The sequence below is a fragment of the Mobula hypostoma genome, chromosome 4 (assembly GCF_963921235.1).
Source record: "Mobula hypostoma chromosome 4, sMobHyp1.1, whole genome shotgun sequence".
NCBI lineage: Eukaryota > Metazoa > Chordata > Chondrichthyes > Myliobatiformes > Myliobatidae > Mobula > Mobula hypostoma.
The window spans coordinates 15,869,883-15,893,822 of record NC_086100.1 but is presented as its reverse complement, the minus strand read 5'-3'; the positions used below and the strand labels follow the sequence as shown (position 1 = coordinate 15,893,822).

The window sequence follows — 23,940 nt, the reverse complement described above, 5'->3', positions numbered from 1 at the left end:
GTATGACTCCATGACTCTATGACTCTGTGACTCGATGAAAGGTAGTTACCAGGGTGGGAGTATGGCCCATTTAGGATAGGGGGTTCAAAGGGCCAACTTGTGCAGGGAGCGACAGGTCATTGATGATGTTGGTACTGAGGAGAAAGGCACTGCAGTTGAAGAATTTGAGGATGGGTTCAGTGACATTTTTGAAATTATTGCTATTAAATTGGAAAAATCTGATATCCTATTGGACAACACATACAAAATGCAGGAGGAATTCAGCAGGCCAAGCAGCATCTATAGTAAAAAATAGAGTCAACATTTTGGGCTGAAACCCTTCAGCAGGACTGGAGAAAAAGGCTGAGGAGTAGGTTTAAAAGGTGGGTGGAGGGAAGAGAGAAACACCAGGTGATAGGTGAAACCTGGAGGGGGATGGATGACATAAATAGCTGGGAAGTTAGAAACATAGAAAACCTACAGCACAATGCAGCCCCTTCGGCCCACAAAGCTGTGTCAAACATGTTCTTACCTTAGAACTACCTAGGCTTACTCATAGCCCTCTATTTTTCTAAGCTCCATGTATCCATCCAGGAGTCTCTTAAAAGACCCTATCGTTCCCTCCTCCACCACAGTTGCCGGCAGCCCATTTTACACACTCACCACTCTCTGCATAAAAAAATTACCCCTGACATCTCCTCTGTACCTACTTTCAAGCACCTTACAGCTATGCCCTCATGTGCTAGCCATTTCAGCCCTGGGAAAAAGCCTCTGACTATCCACATGATCTCATTATCTTGTACACCTCTATCAGGTCACCGCTCATCCTTTGTCACTCCAAGGAGAAAAGGTCGAGTTCACTCAACCTATTCTCATAAGGCATTCTCCCCAATCCAGGCAATGTCCTTGTAAATCTCCTCTGCACTCTTTCTGTGGTTTCCACATCCTTCCTGTAGTGAGGCAACCAGAACTGAGCACAATATTCCAAATGCGGTCTGACCAGGGTCCTATATAGCTGCAACAATAGCTCTCGGCTCTTAAACTCAATCCCACGGTTGATGAAGGCCAATGCATCCTATGCCTTCTTAACCACAGAGTAAACCTGTATAGCAGCTTTAAGTGTTCTATGGATTTGGACCCCAAGATCCCTCTGATCCTCCACACGGCCAAGATTGGTGAAAGAGACAGAACAGAAAACCATAGAAGAAAGAAAAAGATGGGGAAGAGCACCAGAGGGAGGCAATGGGTGGGCAAGGAGATAAGGTGGGAGAAGGAAAAAGGAATGGGAAATGATGAAGGAGGGGGAGTGTGGGGCATTACCGGAAGTTAGCGAAATCGATGTTCATGCTATCAGAATGGAGGCTACCCAGACAGAATATAAGATGTTGTTCCTCCAACCTAAGTGTGGCCTCATCATGACAGTGGAGGAGGCCATGGATGGACTTATCGGAATGGGAATGGGAAGTGGAATTAAAATAGGAAGCCACTGGGAGATCTTGCTTGTTCTGGGAGTCAGTGTGTTGTACATCCTATTGAGCATACATTTATGACGAGGAGTAAGAAGGTTAAAGGGGATCAAAGGAGGATTTTTTCTCATTAGACGTGGATGGAATCTGCCTGAGAATGAGTTGGAGACAAGTTCATGGTGTCATGTCAGAAACGTGTCCCTCAATGTCAACATTTCAAAAGAGATGATCATTGACTTCAGGAAGGGGAGCATTGCACCTGATCCTATCTGCTTCAATGGTGTTGATGTTAAGAGAGCTGAGAGCTTTAAATCACTAGGTGTGAACATTGCCAGTAATCTGTTCTGGTCCAAATATGTTGATGTCGTAGCCAAGAAAGCTCGCAAATGCCTCTACTTCCTTAGGAGAATAAAGAAATTCAGCATGTCCCCAACAAATTTATCCATGTACTGTGCCATAGAAAGCATTCTGCCTAGATGCATAACAACTTGGTATGGCAATTGTTCTGCACGTGACTGAAGAAACTGGAGAGGGGTGAAGACACAGTTTAGCACATCATAATGTTACGATTTCATAACGTACCAGCAGCAAGAGGTGACAAATTGAGTTGGGTTTAAATATTAAAACCACTATATTTATTTACATCTACGCAAAAATATAGAAAATTAAGTAAACTACTTTCTTAAACAGAAGTTAACAGTGTTTTGCATCTATAGCACCCTTATAGTCAAACATCGAACCTCTTCTTAACAAATCTTACTCAAGCACAGTCTTAAAGTGGCAGTTCAGAGAGTCCCAGTAACTCATGAAATAGGTGAGAGGAGAGAATTGTGGATTCACAATGCATCAACGAGGAGATCATGACAAATTCCAAAGATTCCATTGCTAGCGAACGAAGAAACGGTTAGTCGAGGAATACTGTTCCGAAATCCACGAAGAGCAATTTCACAAAGTGACTGTCACGAAATCCACACCCATGGATCATACAAAGGACAGACACGTCTCCACAATGCACAGTGTGCCCCTGATTAACCCAATCCTTTGGGTATGGGTAAGCCTTCTCGATCGTGAGCTGTTCCTGCACTCTCTCTCTCTTTCCTTCGACTCCTTCTCAGCACTGTCCACATTTCTTTTTTACCATCGGCATACGTCATAAGGTAACGCTCACAGAAACAAAACTGTGGACCCTCAGTAAAACGAAACTGGGGACACGTAACGCCCACAGTAAACAAAACTATGGACTCCCAGGAAAACGAAACTGTGGACAGGTATCAATAATAACCAGCCTCCCATTTGTGGGCATAATACACTTCATTCTGCATCTTTATTGTTTTACCTTATTCCAGCTCAATGCACTGTGTATAGATTTGATCTGTATGAATGGTATACAAGGCAAGTTTTTCACTTGGTACCTGTGGCAATAGTAAACCAATTCCAATACAAATGGAGTGGCGGGATGGAGATAGGTCTCTGCTGAAGGAGGTGTAAGTCATTCCTTTCCTCTGTGAGCCTGCAGGTCACTTTTGGACAAGGTGGAGTGCCATATATATGTTTGTCCATCGTTGACATCGATGAAGACCTCGACACCATTATGACGGTGTCGAGACTAGTGCATGATTTGATTTAACTGATGGAGATTTGTGTAGTGTCAACCTCACTCTCTCTTCCCAATTCCCATCTGGATCCAGTGGCAAGACAGAGTTGAGACAGCTGGAGATGGGACTAGGCGCAGTGGATGACCAGGACGTCTTCTGTGTCTTGTCCTGTTCTACACGTTCCACGACGCTTTCAGAAACCGCCTTCTTGACCATTGGACCTTCCATTGGTCTCGTCCACTCAATCCGCTGGAGTCTGTCTTCACATGCTGGGATAGACAACTCCCTGTCTCACCAAGGGTTTGAGACCCATAGGCTACCCTCACCTGGTTTAGCCGGCTTATTGAAGCCGTTGTCCGGGGTATGGCTGCTGTCACATGCAAACAGCTACGGGGAGCTACAGGTGAGAACTGAGTGCCAGGTGGCGACCAAAGGTGGACTAACCGCCCTGAAAAGGACGCGACATGTTCCCCCACCAGAGGTGCTACCCCTCCCTGATACCCCATACACCCCTGCACGGTATGTAATGAATGAATGAACATCCCAATACCCACACACTAGTATCTAGAAGAGCACTTGAATGCATAGAAGGTTAGCAGTCAAGCATTGACAAATACTATGAGTTTAGATGGCTGCTTGATGGTTGATATTGGATGAAGAGCTTGCTTTTGGGCTGTGTGATTCCGCCACGACCGTAATGCCGACATGACTCCACCGTGTGGATGACACAGTAGTGTGGCAGTCAGCATAATGCTATTACAGTGCTGGTGACCCAGGTCCAATTCCTCCACTGTCTGGAAGAAGTTTATGCATTCTCTCCCTGTCGGTATGGGTTTCCTCCAGGTATTCTGCTTTCCTCCCACATTCCAAAGATGTGTCAGTGGATTAAATCGTCACATGGAAGCAATTGGGTGGCATGGGCTCTTTGGGCCGGAAGGGTCTGTTGTCGTGCTATATCTCTAAAATCTAAAGAAAATTCTTTCCATAACTTCAAAGCCAGTCAAGGTCTAGTTTATTGTCATGTGTAAAAAGTACTTGCATTGCAGAGATGCAATGGAAAAACTTACTTTCTGCAGCATTACAGGAACATTGCATCATATGAGGAGCATTCACAATAAAAACATAAGCAAATTTTTATAAGAAATATAAGCATATTTTATAATTTTTTAAAAGCTTTATTTCAATGCAAATTCATCATAGTTGCTATGCAGGGATGGTGGTAAGGGGTAGTGATGAGGGCTGGGCCAGTTGGTTTGAGAACCGTACAGTTGAAGGGCAAGAGTTGTTCCGGAACATGCAGGGGTGGGGCTCTTGCGCCTCTGGCTTGGTGGTAGCTGCGAGAAGATGACATGGTCTGGATAATGGTGATCTTTGCTGATAGATGTAGCCTTCTTGAGACAGTGCTGCCCATAGGTACTACCAATGATACAGAGGAATCTACATGTGATAGATAGGGGAGATTTCATTACTTTCTGCAGCTTCTTTCAATCACGTGCATTTGAATTGCTGTACCAGACCATGATGCAACCAACCAGGGTACTTTCAACAGTACATCTGTACAAGTTTGTTAGACTGTTCAGTGACAATTTGAAATCCTTAACTTTCTAAGAAAGTAAAGATGCTGGCATACTTTCCTCGTGATTGCATATGCTGGGCTCAGAAAAGGTCATCAGGACGGTCATACCTCCTGCACCTAATAAATTGGCAACTGAATGTATGTTCGTGGTCATATCCTGATGTAGCCTATCCAATTTCAGGTTTGACGTGTTGTGCATACAGGGATGCTCTTCTGAACTCCATTGGTTTAACGTGTGGTTATTTGAGTTACTGTCGCCTTCCTGTCAGTTTGAACCAGTCTGGCCATTCTCCTCTGACCTCTCTCATTAAAAAGAAATTTTCATCCACAGAACTGCAACTCACTGGATTTTTTGTTGTTTTGTTTTTCATGTGATTCAATGTAAACTCTAGAGACTGTTGTGCACGAAAGTCCAAGGAGATCAGCAGTTTCTGAGATACTCAAACCACCCTGTCTAGCACCAACTATCATTCCATGATCAAAGACATAAGGATCACATTTCTTCCCTATTCTGATGTTTGGTCTGAACAGCAACTGAAGCTCTTGACCATGTCTGCATGCTTCAATGCATTGAATTGTTGGCACATGAATAGGTGATTAAATATTTGCATTTACAAGCAGGTATGCATATGCATCTAAAAAAGTAGCCACTGCGTGTATGCTATGTTAATTTCATACTTTTCATGTTTCAGGGTTATTCAAATCTACAGGGAAATTTATTTCTGAATTCCAAGGTAACTGGAAGTTTGCATTTGCATTTGCATTTAGATATTTGCATTTATGAGCAAGTGTGCACGTATATCTAAAGAAGTGGTGACTGCGCGTATACTATGTTAACTTTATACTTTCCTGTTGCAGGGTTATTCAAATCTACAGGGAAACTTACTTCTGGATTCCCAGATAACTGGAAAAATAGAGCATGAGTTGGCCAGCAAGACTGATACAAAGCTGAAATATTTTATTTCTGATTCTCATTCCCATTCCGACATGTCAGTCTATGGCCTCCTCCTGTGCCATGATGAAGGCCATCCTCATGGTGGGTGAGCAACATCTTATATTCCATTTAGGTAGCGTCCAAGCTGATGGCATGAATATCGATTTCTCCTACTGGTAAAAAAAATTCCCTCCCCCTCCCCTCTTTTTCTATTCCCCATTCTGGCCTCTTACCTTTTCTCACCTGCCTATCACCTCCCCATGAGTCGCCTCCTCCTTCCCTTTCTCCTATGGTCCACTCTCCTCTCCTATCAGATTCCTTCTTCTACAGCCTTTTACCTTTCCCACCCACCTGGATTTTGTTAACACCTTCTAGCTGTCATCCTTCCCATCTCCCCACCTTTTTATTCTGGCATCTTCCCAATTCCTTTCCAGTCCTGAAGAAGGGCCTTGGCCCGAAGTGTCGAACTTTTATTCGTTTCCATCAATACAGCCTAACGTACTGGGTTCTTCCAGCATTTTGTGTGTGTGCAGCATTGAAACAAAGAAGAAGTTATTTCATTATCCAACGTTTAAAGAAAGAAACTTTAGAGTGGGTGCAGAGGAGATTTACCAGGATGCTTCCTGGATTGGAGAACATGTCTTATGAGGATAGTTTGAGTGAGCTAGGGTTGTCTCTTTGGAGTGAAGGAGGATGAGAGATGAATTGATAAAGGTGCACAAGATGATAAGAGGCGTGGATAAACTCAGTGGCCATTTTATTCGGTACACCTGTACACCTGCTCAGATGTCTAATCAGCCAATAACGTGTCAGGAGTTTCTGTTATTCTTTAGACTAAACTCCAAAATGGGGAAGAAAGTAAGTATAAGCGATTCTGCTGTTGCTGGGAATCCAGAGAAACACATACAAGATGCTGGAGGAACACAGCAGGTCAGGCAGCATCCATGGAAATCAATAAACAGTCATGTTTTGGGAAAAGACCCTTCTCCAGGGGCAGAAAGGAAGGAGATAGATGCCAGAATAAAATTGTGGTGGAGAGCGAGAGGAGGTCTAGCTAAAATTTACAAAATGGGGTGGGTATCAGGAACAGGACACCAGGTTAGTGATACAATCGTAACATTTCAGGGACACAGGAATGTGCAGAGAATGGATGGATATGAATTATAAGACCATAAGACATTGGAGCAGAATTAGTCCATTCAGCCCATCCAGTCTGTTCCACCATTTCACCATGGCTGGTCCATTTCCCTTTCAACCCCATTCTCCTGCACTTTACGTACAGGTGCACACAAGAGAAAATCTGCAGATGCTGGAAATCCAAGCAACACACACAATTTGCTGGAGAAACTCAAAGGTCTCAGCCCAAAGCATCGACTGTACTCTTTTCTGTAGATGCTGCCTGGCCTGCTGAGTTCCTCCAGCATTTTGTGTGTGTTGATGGATGGAGTTTACTATAGTTTGGCATATGTTTAGAGCTGATCTTGTGGGCCAAAGGCCCTATTCCTGCATAGTAATGTTCTGTGTTCCGTGTTTCATATTCTATGATCTATAGATTCTTCTCCCAAATCATTTACTGATCATTTATTTTATTTAATTGTTGAGAGTTGGCCCTTCAAGTCACATTCTCCAGCAATCACCAAATTTAAAGTTAGCCAAATTATGAGACAATTTGAATGACCAATTAATCTACCAACCATTAGGTCTTTGGACTGTGGGAGGAAACCAAAGCAACTGGAGGAAACCCACGTGGTCACGGGGAGAATATGCAAACTTCTTACAGGCAGTAGTGGGGATTGATCCTGGGTTGCCTGTACTGTAAAGGGTTGTGCTAACCACTATGCCACCGTGCTGCTCCATGTCCACAACAGGGATAACAATGCACAGCAAGATTTTGCTTCCTAAATACTTCTGGGTGTATCTTATAGATTTTGGGCTGCTCATCATGAAAATCACCATGAAATTTCCCTGTCACTCACCATTTTTTTGAAATTGTCTATATTTGTTGTTGCAATTCATGATTCAAGTCAGAATTACCGATACCAAGATTAAGGAGGGAATTTTTGTTGGTTCACACATCAAACACATCATGAATGACAGGCAATTAAAGGAACTTCTAGTGCCACCAAAGAAAATCACATGGAAGGCATTCAAAGATGTCTTTGAAAATTTTCAAGGCAACTACGGAGCACCAAACTACATGCCCCTGGTTGACAACATGCTCCAAGCATACAAAACCATGAAGTGCATAATGTGACTAAAGATTCATTTTCTGCACTCCCATTTAGACTTCTTCCTTGCAAATCTTGGTACTGTCAGTGCCGAGCAATGTGAAAGGCTTTGCCAGGACTTTGCAATTATGGAGAAACAATATCAGGACAACTGGAATTCATCAATGCTGACTGATTATTGCTGGAAAATTAAGTGAGAAGCCTCAGATACTAAATACAAATAAAAATCATCATCAAAACATTTTTAGCTCAGTTGAACTATTGCAAAGCATCAGCACCATTATTCAATTAAACACATTTTGTTCAATAAAAGTTCATTTCTTATTTCTGCAAATTCCTACGTAATACAAATAGTCTGAAATTATGTTTTCTTGTTTATGATAGAAGTCTATCATAAATAAAAAAATTCTGAGGAAGCATCAGTTTCAAAAAAAAATTGTTGTCCAGTGTTATTAATCAGTATCCTTAATGTCTCTGAAACTTCATTTGAAATTGATCCCAGTTACCAGATCCAGCGGTCCAGGTCTGATGCTGACCCTGAGTGGTTTTTGTGGATTTTGCACATTATGTCTGTGTCTGTGTGGGCTGCCCTCCACATCGTGTCTCAAAATCCTTTCCTGTGCCGAAGATCTGCTAATTGCCAAGCAGCACTTGAGTAACAGATGAATCAGGGAAAGACGATAACAATGAATGGCCAAAATGGAATTAATGTAGATGGCTTCTTGATGGTTGGCATGGATACTGTGGGCTGAAGTGCCTCCTACCATGCAGCATGACACCATCACTCATCGCCTCCTCACATCAACACATCCACTCTCCTTCAGAGAGATAAAGAAGCCTCAGTTCCCTAAACACAAGAGATTCTGCAGATGTTGGAAACTCTGAGTGAGACACACACACACACACACACACACACACACACACACACACACACAAAATGCTTGAGGAACTGAGCTGGACAGGGAGAATCTATGGCAGGGGTTCCCATCCTGGGGTCCACGAACCCCTCGGTTAATGGTAGGTGTCCACGCCATAAAAGAAAATTGGGAACTCTTGATCTATGAAGAGGAATAAAGAGTCAACATTTCAAGATGACAATCTTCATCAGGACAGTTCACTATCCTTGCTTACCTGAAATGATACAGGTGCTGTAGGATCCACACAGAACTGCCAATGCACAAACTCAGGGGAGGAATGGGTTGAGGGCTTCATGTGCCCTTTGCTGCTTCTACATGTCTGACATTCTTCTCAGCTTGGAGACTCACATAAAAAGTACTCTCTTCTCATATGCCCTTTTCTCACCACTGCATTTGGAGGGAATGTACAGAACCCTGAAGACTCACACTCAACGATTCAGAAATAGCTTCTTCCCTCCACCGTCAGAACTCACCCTTTTAATTTGGCACTATTTTTGTTAATTTTATAGATTATCGTATAATTTATTGTATGCCTCTGCACTGTACTGCTGCTGTAAAACAAATAAACGTCTTATGAATCTACATCTCAGATTATAATTAAAATTAATCAGAATTGAATCATTAAACATCATATGAACATAACAATTGAATCTCCAAAGAGTAAAAGATTCTTTATTTTAAATCATAAAGCACAATAGCTATTAGATCACATTAATATACAGGTATCATCAAGAAACAATGTACAGAACAATTGAAATACTTCAAAACAGAAATTATGAATTAGAGAAACTGCTGGAGGAACTCGTTGGACTAGTCAGACATAGAACATAGAAATGTACAGCACATTACAGGCCCTTCAGCCCACATTGTTCTGCCGGGCATGTAACTTACTCCAGAAACTGCTAGAATTACCCTACCACATAGCCCTCTATGTATCTAAGCTCCAGGTAGCTATCTAAGAGGCTCTTGAAAGACCCTATTGTATCCAGCTCCCCAACTATTGCCAGCAGTGTACTCCATGCATCCACCACTCTCTGTGTGAAAACTTACTCCTGACATCCCCTTGGTTCCTATTTCCAAGCACCTTAAAACTATGCCCCCTTGGGTTAGCCATTTCAGTTCTGGGAAAAAGCCACATGATCATCTCTCATCCACCTCTCATCTTCTGTGGCTCCAAGGAGAAAAGGCCAGGCTCACCCAACCTATTCTCATAAGTTACACCCTCCAATCCAGGCAACATCCTTGCAAATCTCCACTGCACTCTCTCTAAAGTAGCCACATCCTTCCTGTGGTGAGGTGACCAGAATTGAACACAGTACTGTAAGTAGGGTCTAACAAAGGTCTTATGTAGCTGTAACATTACCTAACAGCTCTTGAACTCAATCCCATGGTTTATGAATGCCAACATACCATAACACCTTCTTAACAACACTGTCAACTTGCGCAGCAGCTTTGAGTGTCCTATTGACACGGACCCCAAGATCTCTCAGATCCTCCACACTGCCAAGAGTCTTACCATTAATACTATATTCTGCCTTCAAATTGAACCACTTCACATTTATCTGGGTTGAACTCCATCTGCCACATCTTAGCCCAGTTCTGCATCCTATCAACATCCCGCTGTAACCTCTGACAACCCTGACAACCCTCCAGACAAACTACCTGAGGAACTCATCAGGCCAGGCAGACAATCTGCTGGGGGTCTCACAGGATCCAGTCAGACAAACCACTGGGGGATCTCACAGGATCCAGGCAGACACAACACTGGGGTATCTCATTGGGCCAGTCAGACAAACTGGTGAGGGATCTCACAAGGTCCAGGCAGACAATCTGCTGGGGGATCTCACAGGGTCCAGGCAGACAAACCACTGGGGTATCTCATTGGGCCAGTCAGACAAACTGCTGAGGGATCTCACAGGGTTCAGGCAGACAAACAGCTGGGGAACTCATAGGATCCAGTCAGACAATCTGCTGAGGGATCTCACAAGGTCCAGGCAGACAAACTGCTGGGGGATCTCACAGGGTCCAGTCAGACAAACTGCTGAGGGAATTCACAGGGTCTAGGCAGACAATCAGCTGAGGGATCTCACAGGGTCCAGGCAGACAAACCACTGGGGGATCTCACAAGGTCCAGTCAGACAAACTGCTGAGGGATCTCACAGGGTCCAGTCAGACAAACTGATGAGGGATCTCACAGGGTCCAGGCAGACAAACCACTGGGGGATCTCACAGGATCCAGTCAGACAAACTGCTGAGGGATCTCACAAGGTCCAGTCAGACAAACTGCAGGAGGATCTCAATGTACTAAGCACCGTCTTTCAGCAATTCCATTCCACTCGCAGATGCTGCTTGCCCTGCTGAGTTCCTCCAGCAGTTTGTTCGTAGCTTCAGGTTGCAGCGTCTGCAGTTCCTTGTGTGTCCCTGATAGTTAGTTCCAGTACAGGCACAACCCTACCCACTCTTAAGGACATCTTCAAATGGGTACTGTCTCAAAAAGGCAGTATCTATCATTCAGGACCCTCAGCATCAGTGACATGCCCAAATCTCATTACTACCATTGAAGAGCAGGTACAGGAGCCTGAAAACCAGCACTCAACAATTCAGAAACTGATTCTTCCTCTACCCATCAGATTTCTGGATGGTCTATGAACCCTTGAACACCTCCTTGTCCTTCCCTTTATTTTGCATTGATATTTCATTTTGTAATTTATAGTGAATTTATATCTTTGCTCTGTACTGCTGTTTAAAGAACAAGAACTTTCACATCCTATATGTCAGTAATCCTCCAAGAAGACTACAGCCTTGTCATTGGACTTGGAGACCTGTGTGCCTTAATGACCCAAAGGGTTATGTTGGCTGGAGTCAGAGCTTTATGCTTTGGCTCTTGGTAAGGTCATCCATCCCAAACAGGTCAGGGGGTTGAGGACAGACTACGAATGGTCCACCGACCCTCCAGGTACGAGAGTTCAGCTCAGGGCTAATAAACCTGACTGGTAAAACAAAATTGTCTCCAAACCAGTAATGAAGAATCCTTGTTTTTCATCTTTAAATCTTTTTATTCATTATTATTGAAAATCGCCAACAAAAAAAATACATTGAAATAATCAAGTCAATATATCAATATGTATAACAAGAGTCAGACTATTAACCAAGCTAAACAGTATATCAATAATAATAATAATTTTAAAAAATGTTAAAGCTTTTTTTTTGGAAAAAAAAATGAAAACAGAACGCCTACTAACTAAAACAAAAAAAAAACAGCTAACAAAAAAAAAACGAGAAAGAAAACCCATTTGGAGCACAAACCTGGAGCTATACACCATACAAGCTTCCACAAAAAAAGACAACAATTTGCCAACCAAATCCATTTACCCAAGAATCAGAAGGGGACCATCTTAATTAACTCAAATCAAATGATTGTAGTGGGCAAAAGAGCCCCACCTTTTCTCAAAGACAAATCCAAGATCAAAAGTTCGACTTCTGATTTTTTCCAAACTAAGACATAACATCACCTGAGAGAACAATTGTATCAAAGTCGGAACAGAAGCATCTTTCCATTTTAATAAAATAGACTTTCTAGCCAATAATGTAACAAATGCAATTACATGTTGGTCTGATATAGAAATACCATGAATATACTGAGGAATTATACCAAACAAAACTGTCAATCTATTAGGATGTAAATTAATTTTTAAAGATTTAGAAATTGTAGAGAAAATAGATTTCCAAAACTGTTTCAATACAGAACACAACCAAAACATGTGTGTCAATGTAGTTGTCTCAGTTTTACATCTATCACACTGACTATTAACATTAGGAAATATTTTAGACGGTCTCTCCTTTGTCAAATAATAACGATGTACAATTTTAAATTGAATTAGAGAATGACTGGCTCAAATCGAAGAAGAATTAACCAACTTCAAAATTCGCACCCAATCCTCCGTTATCAAGGTCATGTTAAGCTCTCTTTCCCAATCTTGCTTAATCTTAAATAGAGGATAATTATCCTGTTGTAATAGTAAATTATACATTTTCCCAATAAAACATTTCACTAAAGGGTTCGTTTTTAAAATAATGTCTAACAGGTCAGAATCTTGTATATATGGAAAATTACTTAAATATTCTTGTAAAAAAAGTCTGACCTGAAGATATTGCAAAAAGTGTGAGTGTGAAAGAGAGTATTTAGTTACTAAATTCTCAAAGGACATCAATTGGCCTTCTTGAAACAAATCCATAAAGGAATAAATTCCTTTATTCCTCCAAAGAAAAAAGGTAGGATCACTAAGTGAAGGTTTAAATAAATAGTCTTGATAAATTAAACTAAGAAGGTTAAATTTTTTAAGATTAAAAAAATTACGACACTGGTAATGACTGCTTAATCATGGGAAATAAATTTAGAATAGAAATTTTGGCTAGTTATACAGGTAAAGAAGCTCCTAATAACGAAGTTAAGTAAAATTGTTTCACAGCTTTCAATTCCAGATCAACCCATGGTGGTCGTTCATTTTTATCGGTCCAATATAACCAAGAACACGCATAGCGTATATTAACCACCCAATAATACATTCTTAAATTAGGCAAAACAAGACCTCCATCCTTTTTTAATTTTTGTAAATGACATTTTCCAATTCTTGGTCTTTTATTATTCCAAACAAAAGATGAAATAATAGAATCAACCTGATCAAAAAACTTCTTAGTTAAAAAAATAAGAATATTTTGAAATACATATAAAAATTTTGGTAAGATCATCATTTTAACTGCATGAATTCGACCAACTAACGAAAGTGTAAGAGGGTTCCATCTAGAAAATAATTGCTTCATAAAATCCACTAAGGGAACTAAATTAGCTCTATAAAGGGCTCCATAATTTTTAGTGATGATAATACCTAAATATTTAAAAGAATCCTTAACTTCAAAAGGAATATCATCATATATAAAAGCAGAATAATTTAAAGGAAATAATTCACTTTTATGCAGGTTTAATTTATATCATGAAAACTTTCCAAATTCATTTAATAATTTCATTAAACTCAGAATAGATTCTTCAGGATTCGAAACATAAACTAAGAGATCATCAGCTTAAAGGGAAATCTTATGAATAGTCCCATTTATGAAAATTCCATGGATGTCTTTAGCTTCACGAAGTGCAATGGCCAAGGGTTGCAACACCAAATTAAATAACAAAGGACTTAACGGACATCCTTGTCTCGTACCCCACGAAATTCGAAAAAAGGGGGATCTACAGTTATTAGGAATCACAGTGGCATTAGGGCTCTTATATATCATTCTAATCCATTTATTAAAATTAGTACCAAAGCTAAATTTCTTTAAAATGTTAAATAAATATTTCCATTCAACTCTATCAAATGCCTTTTCAGCATCAAGAGAAACAACACATTGGGGAGTTTTCGAGAGGGATGAATGTATAACATTTAACGGTCTCCGAGTGTTAGAAAAAGAATAACAGCCTATTATAAAACCTGTTTGGTCCTGAGAAATAATTTTAGCTAGCATATTCTCCAACCGATTAGCCATTATTTTTGAAAGAATTTTGGCATCTGCATTTAATAATGAGATAGGTCTATATGAAGCACAATCCATAGGGTCTTTATCTTTCTTAATAATTAAAGAAATAGAATCTTCTTAAAATGTAGAAGGTAACTCTCCAAACAAAAAAGAATCTTCAAGCATTTCCAACATATAAGGAGTAAGCAAATTTTCAAATTTTTTATAAAATCCTATAGAAAAACCATCCAGTCCAGGAACTTTACCAGATTGCATTGAAAAAATAGCTTTCTGAATTTCTCTTTCTGTAAAAGGAGTATCAAGAATTTGTTGATCTTTGACAGATATTCTAGGAAAATCAATGTTTTGTAAAAAGGCATTCATTTTAGAAGGATCAGCTGGAAACTGAGATTTATAGAGTTCACTGTAATAGTCTTGAAAAATTTTATTAATATCGTCATAATTACAAGCCAAACTACCACCTCCCTTACGAATTTTTAAAATGTGTCTTTTAGCTCTAACTGCTTTTAGTTGGGATGCTAATAGCTTATTACTTTTATCTCCAAACACATAAAATTGACTTTTTAATTGAAGCAAATTTCTTTCAATAGGATAAGTTAATAATATATTATATTGTGATTGAATTTCAACCTTTTGTTTAAGTAAATCAATATTAGGAGAAACTGCATAAGTGTTATCCAAGTCTTTACTTTGTTTTGAAATCCTATCTAACTCTATTTTTGTCTGTCTCTTAAGCTTAGCCAATAGGAGATTATCTGACCTTGCAAATACGCTTTAAATGTATCCCATATAATCAATTTCGACACATCTCCTGTATTATTAAAAAGAAAAAAATCTTTTATTTGAATCTCTATAAATTTGACAAAGTCTGAATTTTGTAATAAGTTTTCTGGAAAATGCCAAGGCAAGTTTACATTACTAACATCATTCAATTCAAAAGTTAAGCTTAAAGGTGCATGATCCGAGACAGCAATAGCATCATATTCACATTTCTGGACTTTGGACAAAAATCGGAAATCAGCTATAAAATAATCAATTCGCGAATATTTTTTATGGACATGTGAATAAAAAGAATAATCTCGATCATTAGGATGTAGATTTCTCCAGATTTCTATCAAACTGTAATCAATTAAAAAGGAATTAATAAGTGATGCTGAACAACTCAGAAGCTGCTGAGTGGTTGAACTCTTATCAATCAAAGAGTTTAAACAACAGTTGAAGTCACCTCCCATCAGCAGCATATATCCATTTAAATCTGGTAATAAACCAAATACATTTTTTAAAAAAAGAAGGATCATCTATATTAGGACCATATAGATTAACCAGGACAATATTTCTATTACAATTTGTTCCTTTAATAATTAAAAATCTGCCATTGATAGCTGAGACGATGTCTTCTTGGATAAATAAAATATTAGATTTAATAAAAATAGATATTCCCTTTGTTTTATTTTGACAAGTTGCATGATATTGAAGGCCCTTCCATGTTTTAAAAAATTTATTTTGATCGCCCATTCTGATATGCATTTCTTGAACAAAAATTATATCGGGCTGGAATCAATTAATAATTCTAAAAGTCTTCTTTCGCTTAATAGGGTGATTCCAGGCACATACGTTCCAACTAATAATGTTTATCTGTTTAATAACCATAAAATATTGATTTAAACACAGAAATACACACATAGCATCGTGGGCTAATCAAAGATGGTGGTGATGAGTATAACTGTATAGAAAACACGCATGCTCCGGAACTCCATAATGGGAAAAAAAAACTGGGAAAAAATCCTGTCATAAACCCCAAAATGCAAAAATACCCTGAATCCTCCCACCATCCCAAAACGTAGAAATCCAGCAAAAGGAAGGAAAAAGCCGGAATGCCTCCCCAAAGAGAAAAGAAAAAGCAGAACTCCGCGTGCGTCTCAATATAAATAGTGATTTAAAAGTTTTTCTCCCAATTCCCCCCTCCCCTTTACAAAGAAAACACATGACTATAAGATAAGAAAGCCCAGCGGAGAAGCAGAAAAAAGATGTTTATAGTTAATCATTGAAAATAAACTAGGGAATGCAAAAACTAGAAGTGTCAAAACAATGCTATTAAACCTAAACAATAGAATCTCTAACAAAAAAAGGCACCATTATTCCTTTAGCCTACTACCCAACTTTTAATAAAAGAAAAGGAAGAAAGAAGCAGATAATCAAACCAGTTAATAATCTGTCCACTGTGTTAGTTCACTCCATATATCAAACAGACTTCAAAAAAGTCTTTCATTAGTCAAACCAAGAAGATCACCTTTCCTTTAAATAGTTCATCGATCAAAGGAAATCTTCAGCATATCAAAAATCTTCAAAGCCTGTTTTCTTTCGGAAAATTATTCAGCAACCCAAATGTCCTTCATGCATCAGCTGGCTCCACGATAGAGTTAACAAAATTCAATGCTGCTTGGGGATTCGAAAACACACGAGGTGTAGAATCTTTAGGAAATAATTTTAATCCAGCGGGGTAGCGAAGTGATGGAAAAAGTCCCTTTGCATGAGCAATTTTCATAGCTGGGACCAATTTGATCCGCTGTTCCATAATTTCCCTTGGATAGTTTTCGTAAAAACGGATCTCGGAACCGTTAAATTTAAAAACTCTTTGTTTCTTTGCACATTTTATGATTTGGTCTTTAACTTTAAAGCGAAGAAAATTGACCAAAATTGGCTGAGCTTTATCTGAAATCTGAGAATTCGAAATTCTATGAGCTCTTTCAATATCGGGAGGCTGAGGTAGAATATCTGGAAACAAAGATTGAAACAAATTGGCAAAATAGTCCAATAAATTCCCACTCTCAGAACCTTCCTTCAGTCTGATAATTCGAATATTATTCCGACGAGACTTCGCCTCTAAATCGACAAATTTACGTTGACCCTGTTCCAAGCGGGTTGAAATATCCACAATCTGACATTTTGATTCTTTAAGCAACATACATCAAAGTTGCTGGTGAATGCAGCAGGCCAAGCAGCATCTATAGGAAGAGGCGCAGTCGACGTTTCAGGCCGAGACCCTTCATCAGGACGGATTTTGATTCTTTAAACTCAGTATTCAAGGAAATAATATTTTCCTCAATAGTCTGAAAACTCTGTCGGAATGACTTCAACTTAGAAGTGTTATTGTCTATTTTGTTCTCGAGAGCCATCAACGCACGTTCCAAACACTCAGCTCAGACAGACATATCTTCCGATTTTTATTTCAAAGTTTTTCCCTTCCATTGCTGGATTCAAAAGGCTGCTTTCTGCTTCTTGAAGGACATGACATAATGACAACTATTTCCCTCTAAGATCCGAGAAATAAAAGTTAAAAATTCGAGGTTTAAACTGGGGAAAAGGAGGAATTAAAGGCAGCTGCAAAATTTATGTATTACTCCATCGAGCCGCAGGCGGAAATCATGAAGAATCCTACTGTATCTATATGTGACAGTATGGACAACAGAGATAGAAGACCCTCATTGCTGCCCTGAATGCCAGTAGCGTAAGGGACAGTAAGTAAATAAAATTTCAGTCAGAATAAATCTGATTCTGATTCTGATTCTGATTTTGATACTGCTTTTGAGTCTGAATCTGAATCTAATTTTGATACTGATTCTGAATCTGAATCTGTTGCTTCTGGCTGTTGATACCTTTGTTTTGTTACTGAGTTAATTCACCTGAGCTTTTCGTAAACCTAGAGGGTTGATCAATGCTATTTTCTTTCTTATTTGAGACCCCAGGTTTTCTTGAGAAGAATATTTGTAGTTTGCCTGTGATTCTCTCCCTAAATTTGTCACCCATCATAAAGTAGAAAACCGGATTTGTAACTGAGCTGAGGAAAGCCACAGGCCTGGTGATGGTGTAAATGGCCTTCACAACAGATTTGCCACACTGGGACATAGTCACACTTTGTAGTCGGGATATGACACGGACATTGCGCATGATGTGGTAAGGGGTAAAGAGCACGGTAAAGATACTGATGGCCAAGATGACCATCCTGAGCGGTCTCTTCAGCTGGATCTTGCTTCGTTCTTGCTTCATTTTCTTCAAGCTGCGTGAGATTTCGATGTACATGTAAAGCATGATGCTCAGTGGTATGAGGAACCCGGCAATCGTCAGGTACATACTGTAAACCAGATTCAACGAGGCATCTCCGGAACTGGCAAAGTCAGTGCAAACAAAGCTCCTATTGTCTGAGCTGTTGTAATTGTTGTTACTAAAAAAGGTGTTAATGGGAATTAATTCCAGTGTAACAAATACCCAGATGCCTAAGCAAATGACAATGGCATTCACCTTTTTCTGTATGAAGTGAACCTTCAAGGGATTTTTCACTAATTGGTACCTATCCCAGCTGATGAAAGTGAGGAACAGAATGCTTGCATATATGTTAAAGTGGAGAATGTATTTATTTGCTTGACAGCTGGAGATGCTGTAATCCCAGTTGTTGCCACTACCATAATAGCATATCAACAGAGGAAGGGTGCAAGTGAATATCAGGTCAGAAATGGACAGATTGAAAAGGTAGATGTTGCAGCACTTCCACTCTTTCAGACAGAAGAGATAAGAACATATGACAATAAGGTTGCCTATAAGTCCCAGAACAAACTGTATTCCATATACAATTGGCAGGTAGTAACTCTCCAGCTCGGCATTGATGTCCAAGCATCCATTTTGCATTGCCTAAAAGTTAAAAAGGAATAACAGATATTATTCAGTACAAGCACAGCAAAAGCATGGAGAAGAGATAACAGTTTTTAAGAAACAGTTGTCACTTTCTAGACTGAATTATATGTATCTTTGCCTACTATTTTGGTAATTCATTATTTAAACTGTGCTGTCTTGGGATTGCTTTTACTCTACAAAAAGGTTGTCATGGCAGACAGTTGTGTCCAGTTCTTACTTGGATAGTGCCACGCTAACAGCCCCTCACTCAACATGAGCAAAACCAAGAGCTGATTATTGATCGGTACAGAGGAGGGAGATTGAAATGCAGATTGGATGGTGTCACTACAGTAATTTCTCACTCAATATCAGCAAAACCAAAGAACTGATTATTGAGTACAAGAGGAAGAAACAGGAGGCCTATGAGCCAGTCTTCATTAGACAATAGGAGGTGGAGAGGGTTGGGAAATTTAAATCCTTGCTGTTATCCTGTCAGAGGATCTGTCCTGGGACAAGCAAATGAGTGCCAAAAGAAAGGTGGCACAACAATGCCTCTATTGTCCGGTCGCACTTACATGCACTGTGTTGAGGTGTTTTGTGAAGTTGGTATGCATCTTCACAGGAGCCTTAGGTCCCACACTATCAGTTTCAGGAACAGTTGTTACCCATCAGCCATCAGGCTCCAGAAACAGCGTGGATAACTTCAATCATATTGTGTTCACTGTTCCCTAAGGGTTCCTTAACCTTAAGCTCTCTTATCACCTCCAGATCATTGCACAACATCCATTCCAGCACAGCTGATATCCTAGCGGGCTCAGCAACAAGCTGTTCTAAAAAGCCATCCCTTAGACATCCTACAAATTCTCTCTCTTAAGGTCCAGTACTGGCCTACTTTTCCCAATCCACTTTCATGTTAAAATCCCCAGTGATTATCATGACATTGCCCTTCAGACATTTCTTTTCTATCTCCTGCTGTAATTTTTAATCCACATCCTGGCTGCTGTTTGGAGGCCTGTATACAAATGCCATTAGGGTCCTTTTAACCTTGTCAGTTTCTTAACTCAACCCATAGAGACTCTACACCTTCCAATACTATGTCATCCCTTTCTAAAGATTTAATATTATTTCATATACACAGGGCCAAACCACCCCTCTGCCTACTAACCTATCTTTCTGATACACCATAAATCCTTGGATGTTCGGCCCCAATAGCAGCCATCCTTCTGGCAAGTTTCAGAGATGAGCCAATATATCTGCTCCCATTCTGCTCCCAAGTTCCTGCTTAATAGCATCATATTTCCTCCTACCCCAAATAAATGTTTTCCTGTATTTTCTACTCCTATCCCTCTCCAGCGCTATGGCAAAGGAGACAGTGTTGTGATCACTACCTCCAAAATGCTCTTCCACCGAGAGATCTGACACCTGACCAGGTTCATTTCCCAATACCAGATCAAATACATCTTCTCCATAGTTGGCTTACCTACCTATTGCATCAGGAAACCTTCCTGAACACACCTAACAAACTCCAACCCATCTAAACTCCTTGCTCTAAGGAGATGCCAGTCAAAATTAGGTAAGTTAAAAATCACCCATCACAACAACCTTATTATTATTGCACTGTTCCAGAATCTGCCTCCTTACCTGTTTCTTAATGTCTCTGTTACTATTACCCACAATGACTCAGTAGATAATCCCTCCATCACTACCTCCTTTTCTGCAGCCATGATACTAACCCTGATTAGCAGTGCCACAACCCCACCTCTTTTGCCTCCATCTCTGTTCTTTCTGAAGCATCTAAAGCCTGCCACACTCAGCAGCTATTCCTGCCCTTGAGTCGTCCAAGTATCTGTAATGTCCACAACATTATTGCAGTGCTGGGATAAAACGATGCTGGCTGTCTACTCTACAAATGTCTCTTACCATTTTGTGCAACTTGTAGCTGAATATTTCTAAAGCAAAGAAGATACAAAAGCCTGCAGATGCTCACAAACTGCTAGAGGAACTCAGTGTGGTAGGGAATGGACATCCCACTTTTCAATTTGGCACTTTTCACCTGGACTGAAAGATAGAGGGGAGGTAGCCAGCATAGAAAGGTGGAACGAAGAAGTGAAGCAAGGACTGGTAGGTAGGTAACAGGTGGATTCATATGAACAGGGATGATAGGCAGATCAAAGGTGCTAAGGTCCATTTATTGTCAAAACATGCATCCAGATACAACTCTGAAACTTGTATTCTCCAGATAGCCATGAAACAATGAAAGAAGATGAAAGCCATACAGATAGAAACATCAAACATCCCCCCCCCCGTAGAAAAAAGAACGGTATCCCGATCATCAACCTCCAAAACCAACCCCCCTGCACCACACCGAATAGGGACATCAAACCCCAAAAAACAGCCTCTGCCCCGTACAAAAATCTAACAGAAAAATATATCTCCAAACAGAAAAGTGGAAAAGGAACGGGTGATAAAAGATGCAGAATATAAAAAGCATAAGTCTAAAAAAGACCACAGTGCATAAACACAATATTTCAATCCATAAACACAGATCCATGATACCATCCTACGATATCATTGACGTTCATTGAAAGAGAAGGACACCACATGAAGCAGAGAGGCCTACCCGCCTGCCACGGTGAGCCAGACTGCGGAAGGCCGCTCACAGGTTCCTTCTCCAGGAGCAATAAAAGGTAAGCAGTAGGTGCAGAAATTCTCGCTTGCCTTCTGCATTCGCCTCCATGTCTCAACTTTCCCTGACACTTTAATTGGCCATTAATGAACGATTAAACGGTGAAATGTGAGTTGAACATTTACTTGGGCCCCATCTCAAAGTTTTTTCGCATCAAAGCTGACTGAACATGTGCTCGCTTCCCAGAATCTTCTCAGAGCCATATAGATAGAAACATCAAACATCAAAAAGTGTTAGGTCACTCAAATAATCTCCAAACTGTAAATCATGGCTCAAGCAGTCCTAGAAACACATTTAAAGTAAAAAAAAAACACACACACATAAAAGGAGAAAATAAACTATTTTCTTTTTCTAACTGGAAGATGCTGACCAAGGGAGCATTCTACACTCGTAACATCTTGACCGAATGGAAAAACGAAGAGTGCAAATTACTACAGAGACTGAAGGTGATGAAATTCGATAGGAGAGGAAATTGGATTATGGAATCGAAGGAGGGAGGTGGGATGAGCAGATGGGATTCGTGGAGGAGAGGACAGACTGAGACCAGTGTGAGGGTGGTGGGTAGGTGGCAGAGGAGGGTAATGAGTTGCTGGGTATAGAAAGAACCAGATATGTCAGGAGGAGAGAAGAACGGGACAGAGGAGGAGCAGTAAAGCAGAAGCTGGAGAATTCAGTGTTGATGTCATTAGGTGAACACGCAGGCAGAACATGAGGTGCTGTTTCTTTGTTTCCAAGCTGTATTCACTTACCATCTTTGTGTGTAGTTTCTGCCCGTCTGTGTCTGTGTAGTTGAGAACTGGCGGGCCACTGGACGTTCTATACCTTGAGGACTCCGCTTGTCTTTACAGGGAGGTGTTCGTCCTCGAAAGTGGGCCGATTTTAATGTCTGGAAGGATGTGATGTTTCCTCTGGAGCCTGAAGTGTTAAAGAAGACCAGCTTATGTTCAGTGAATTGGTAGCACTGTGGCAATGCAGATCTGGGGTAAGATGAGGGGTGATATTCTTGATGCACAACGGACCCTGAGGGGATCTGACAGGGTGGATGTCGAGATACTTTCAAAAGCAGGATATGGTTTCAAAATAAGATTGAAATAGAGATGCCTGAGGCTGCAAATACTGAAATCTGGGATAATAGACAAAAACACTTTGGGAACTCAGTGAGTCTGGCACCATCTATGAAGTTGACAACTGATGCTTTGAATCGTAACACTTCTTTATTTATTTATTTATTTATTTATTTATTTATTTAGGGATACAGCATGTTAAGAAAACCCTCTGGATGAATGAGCCCATACTGCCCAATTACATCTATATGAACAACAACCTACTAACCCATACATCTTTGGAGTGTGGGAGGAAACTGGAGCAGGAGGAAGGAAACCTATGCATTCACGGGGAGAGCGTACAAACCCCTTACAGACAGCGGCGGGAATTGAATTCATGGAAGGTCACGGATCTCCAGAATCTACATTATGGTGGACTTCAGCTCATTAGAAGTATTCACAGTGGAGGTTGATAGATTTTTTAAAATATTGTTGAATTAAAGGCTGTGGAACTTCTATCAAATCTCTCCTCATTCTCCTATGCACCAGGGAATAAATTCCTAACCTATTCAATCTTTCCCTATAACTCAGGTCCTTAAATCATGGCAAAATCTTTGTAACTTTTCTCTGTCCTCTTTCAATTTTATTGATATTTTTCCTGAAGGTAGATGACCAAATCTACACATAATACTATAAAATAGGCCTCACTAATCTCTTATAAAGCTTCAACATAACATTTTTAAAAAAATTTTAGTGCTATGGCACAGAGTAGGCCCTTCTGACATTATCAGCCATACCATGCAGCAACCCCCAACAAATGCGATCAACCTTAACCTAATCATGGGCCAATTAACACAGACCAATTAAGCTAGCCGGTCTGCCTTTGGATTGTAGGGCAAAACTGGAGTACCTGGGGAAAAACAATTCATTCCACGGGGAGGGCGTACAGTCTCCTTACAGAACAGCACCATAATAGAGACAGAACTCCGGAGTGTAACAGTGTCACACTCCCCATGGTGCCCAGCTTCAGTGCTCAATACTTTGATTTATGAAGGCCAATTTCTCTGTGTAGGTCCTCCCAAAGTACAACACCTCATCCTTGTCTGCATTAAAATCCACCTGCATTTTTTAGCCCAATTTTCCAATTGGTAGAGATCCCATTGCAAGCTTTGATAGCCTTACTCACCATACACCATGCCCCCAATCTTGGTGTCATCTGCAAATTTGCTGATCCAGTTTATTACATTATCATCCAGATCATTGATATAAATGACAAATAACAACGGACCCAGCACTGGTCCCTACGCTATAACACTAGTCGC

General features: G+C 40.3%; 1 protein-coding gene across 1 annotated transcript; it reads right to left on the bottom strand.

Moving 5' to 3' along the window:
* Positions 1–17,887: 17,887 nt before the first annotated feature.
* LOC134344727 (succinate receptor 1-like) lies at positions 17,888–22,363 on the bottom strand. Its single transcript, XM_063044807.1, has 2 exons — positions 22,325–22,363; positions 17,888–18,907 (listed from the first exon to the last, which is right to left on the bottom strand). Exons 1-2 carry the CDS (start codon positions 22,325–22,327, stop codon positions 17,888–17,890), a joined length of 1,023 nt encoding a protein of 340 aa, XP_062900877.1. The 5' UTR covers positions 22,328–22,363.
* Between the last annotated feature and the right edge of the window lie 1,577 nt (positions 22,364–23,940).